This window comes from Corylus avellana, chromosome ca10 (assembly GCF_901000735.1).
Source record: "Corylus avellana chromosome ca10, CavTom2PMs-1.0".
NCBI lineage: Eukaryota > Viridiplantae > Streptophyta > Magnoliopsida > Fagales > Betulaceae > Corylus > Corylus avellana.
In genome coordinates, this window is record NC_081550.1 from 12,452,049 (window position 1) to 12,455,779 (window position 3,731).

At 34.5% G+C, this 3,731-nt stretch overlaps 1 protein-coding gene across 1 annotated transcript; it reads right to left on the reverse strand.

Annotated features, from left to right (window-relative positions):
* Positions 1-843: 843 nt before the first annotated feature.
* Positions 844-1,410, reverse strand: LOC132162950 (secreted RxLR effector protein 161-like). Its single transcript, XM_059573158.1, has 2 exons — positions 1,167-1,410; positions 844-980 (listed from the first exon to the last, which is right to left on the reverse strand). Exons 1-2 carry the CDS (start codon positions 1,408-1,410, stop codon positions 844-846), a joined length of 381 nt encoding a protein of 126 aa, XP_059429141.1.
* Positions 1,411-3,731: the final 2,321 nt, after the last annotated feature.

A 3,731-nucleotide genomic window follows, 5' to 3' on the forward strand; every position in this document is an offset into this window, starting at 1 on the left:
TGCGATAAGATCGTTAGTCTCATAACACTGGCCAATTTTCAAAACGCCACCAATAGTCAAGGATCCCAACCCCAAGTCCAACATTGCTGACAAGAGTATGGAGGGCATTCTCAAAAACCACATTGTCCCACATTGCTAAAAAAAAAAAGTCTCTTCAACATTCATTATCTATAAAAGTGTGGTTTAACCATCTTTGTGAAGTCAAGTGGCTCAAGCCTTAAGCCATAGCTTGGCTACCCCAGGCTGGGTGCAAGCCCATAAATAAGCTAGCTTCCTAAGCCATTTTATTTTATTTAAAGTTTAAATTTTTTTAAGAAATTATATGAGCTGATTCTCTAGTTTGGCTTGGTGTGAAGTTCAAATTTCTTTTAAATATATATTTTTTAAAACGGTTAACTGTTAACCATTTAAATAACAGCTAATCGGGCAGTTAACCGCCTAGCGGTTAGCGGAGGCGGTTAGTAAATTAGGTGGTTGTGGTTAGCGGTTTTAGCCACTAACCACTAACCGCAACTGCCTTTTCACCCCTAATGTGCAATCCTTGAGGTTCGACACACTCAATATAACCATATCCCACAAGGATTCATTATATTGCGAATGGTTATTTTTATTATTGATATTTTTGCACACAAAAAGGCCACATCACCCATGGATAAGGTTATAAATGTGCACAAAACTTTATAACAGTAACTTGATGTCTATAGACTAATTAGAAATAACTAAGTACAAAATGAATCAATGTGCCCCATATGCTCCACATGACTTTTAAATAGCTTTACCGGTAAACCTTTAGTCATAGGATCCGCAATCATCAATTCAGTACTAATATGCACAATGAGCACTTCATTCTTTTTGATGTTCTCGCACACGAAGGTACTTGATGTCGATATGTTTACTTTTACTTCCACTTTTGTTATTCGTAGAGAAGCAAATGGCAGCACGATTATTGCAGAAGATCTTGATTGGTTTCGCCATAGAATCTGCAATTTTGAGACAACCAACAAAATTTCTCAACCATAGTGCCTATGTAGTACCTTCATAGCATGCAATAAATTCTGCCTCCATTGTAGATGTAGCAACTATAGTCTACTTGCTGCTTCTTCAAGATATTGCCCCTCCAGCAAAAAGAAAAATAGACCTTGAAGTAGAGTTTCTGCTATCTATACATCCAGCAAAATCTGAATCTAAATATCCAACTAACTTCAAATGGTTAGTGTGTCTGTAGGTCAAACTGTAGTCCTTTGTTCCTTGAAAATACCGCATGACTTTCTTTGCAGCTTTCCAATGTTCCAATCCTATGTTGCTTTGATATCGACCCAGCAATCCAATTGCCAGTTCAATGTCAGGTCTAGTGCAGACCTGTGCATACAATAGACTGCCTACTGCAGATGCATATGGGATACTTTTCATCTGCTCTTGTTCCAATACAGTATGGGGACACTGGTCATTACTAAATTGATCCCCTTTAACGATAGGTGCTACAGAAGTTGAACAGTTCTTCAGTCTGAATCTCTCTAAAACCTTTTCAATGTAGGCCTTTTAAGACAATTTTAATATTCTTTGATTTCTGACTCTGTGAATCTCTATGCCAATGACATAAGAGGATTAACCCAAATCCTTCATTTCAATGTTTTGAGAGAGGAACTGTTTGGTTTTGTGTAGTGATGTGTGCCAAATATTGCATATTTGGACCCCTTAATTTACTTGTGTTAATCCTTTAGCTGTGTCATTATCTGATGTTCTGTGTTAGTTTTGTGTTTTTAATATTTTGTAGGTGTTGAAGAAAAAAACTACTTTTTGGAAGAAAACATACTTTGAGAAGACCTAGATGATATGGTTAAGTTTAACCAAATCCAAGAAATGGGTAAATCGGATTAAGGATAAGATTGGATAAAATTTCGAATTGGATTCAAATTCAGATTCTACACGTCTCAGTATTTTGACCATAACTTTTCGCTCACATATCCGATTGAGGTGATTCAAGTGGCGTTGGAAAGCTAACTCAAAATACTACAATTCATTGTGAAATAGGATTTTGCTAATTCGGACGTTTACTATTCCAAAATCGTCCCGTAATTAAATGGTACAAACCTGGACGAATTGTATCCGATTTCAACTTGTAAAACCCTAAGTTTTAGGTCTATAAATAGGGAATTATCAGATTAGTTGAGGGGACTACGAATTTGAAGATTGCAGAGGAGAAAGAAGAGAGTTTAAGGTTTTCCTAACTTTTGAATTTCTACTTTGTGATTCTTATTTGTAAGTACTCGATTTTACATTATGAATTCAATCAATTTTGTTTTGTCTTTCAATAACATGAGAGGCTAAACCTTCAACTAAGGTTGAAGATGAAGCCTCACTTATGATTAGCAACTTTGTTTCATGTATGTAATATTTCCCAATTTAATGGTTTAATTGCTCTATTGTTTTACTTCTAATCAATTGGATTGAATAACTCTTGGATATCTTTTGTGATTCAAGGATACACTTGATGATTTAAGATTATTCAATATAATTGATTGCTTGGTTTTCTTTGTTAAAAATTGGATTTCCCCTGTGATTTATTCTCTGGATACAATTGATGTTTTGATAAAGATTGGATATTTTCTTGTGATTTACGGATACAGTTAATGATTTGATCGAATATTGGATTTCTTTTGTGATTTGGGTTATGAATGGATACATGGGATCTTTTGATTAATTCTTTGAAGCAATAGTAAAACAAACTTAAGATTTATATGTGAGAACTTTGGAGAATATTATAGATCATGAAATTATGTTGTTATGAATTTGTGAGTGCGGATTCCGAAACCTTAGTACTTCGTCATAAGATTTTAATCACTTTAAATTGTTCATGCTTTTGTTTTTTCATTCAAACAAAAAAATCTCTCAAAAATTTGGAACTAGATTAGGGTTTAATTAATTTAGATTTAAAATTGCTTTCAAGAATACAATTCCCTGTGGGTTCGACCTCGCACTTGCAATCCATTAACTACAATTGATTCGTGCACTTGCGAGTTAAATAAATTTGCACAACAAGTTTTTGGCGCCGTTGCCGGGGAATTGTTTATTTTTTGAAACCAATTTATTTCTAGATCCGTTTTATTCTTCTACTAGTTATAATTAGGATTTTATTTTTCTGCAATTTGTTTTGTTTTATTTGTGTTACTAATACAAATTTAAAAAAAAAAAAAAAAAAGATTTTTCTTTTTGTTTTTTTGTTGTTGTTTTGTTTGTGTTACAGCCCTGCTACGATCGAGCACACTTGTGGCCAAGACAGCAACCGCAACAGTTCAGTAGATTTTTGCCAAAATCTTTTGGTCCTTTTTTTGTGAGTTTTTAGTTTCTGTTTAAATTCATTTCTGCTCGCAATTGTGTTTAGTTAGTTTAATATAATTTAATTTAGTTCAATTCATTTCAGTTTTTAGTTTATTAGTTTGTTAGCTTGTTAGCTTGTTAGTTCCTATTTGCATGTTCGGTCGTAGGGCTTTAAATCTGGAGTTAAACGCTTTTGATCCTGAAATTGAAAGAACAGCGAGAGAGAATCTAAGACAGCCACCAAACTCACCCACCAATTCTCAAAGTTCCGAGTCTGATTCAGAAAAGTCTGTTAAGATGGGAGAACGAAATCAACCTAGATCCCTCAGGGAGCTGTTCGTACCCAATATTACCAACACACCATCGTGTATAGTGTTGCCAGCTCCTCGCTTCGAGCTGAAGCCGAGTACAAT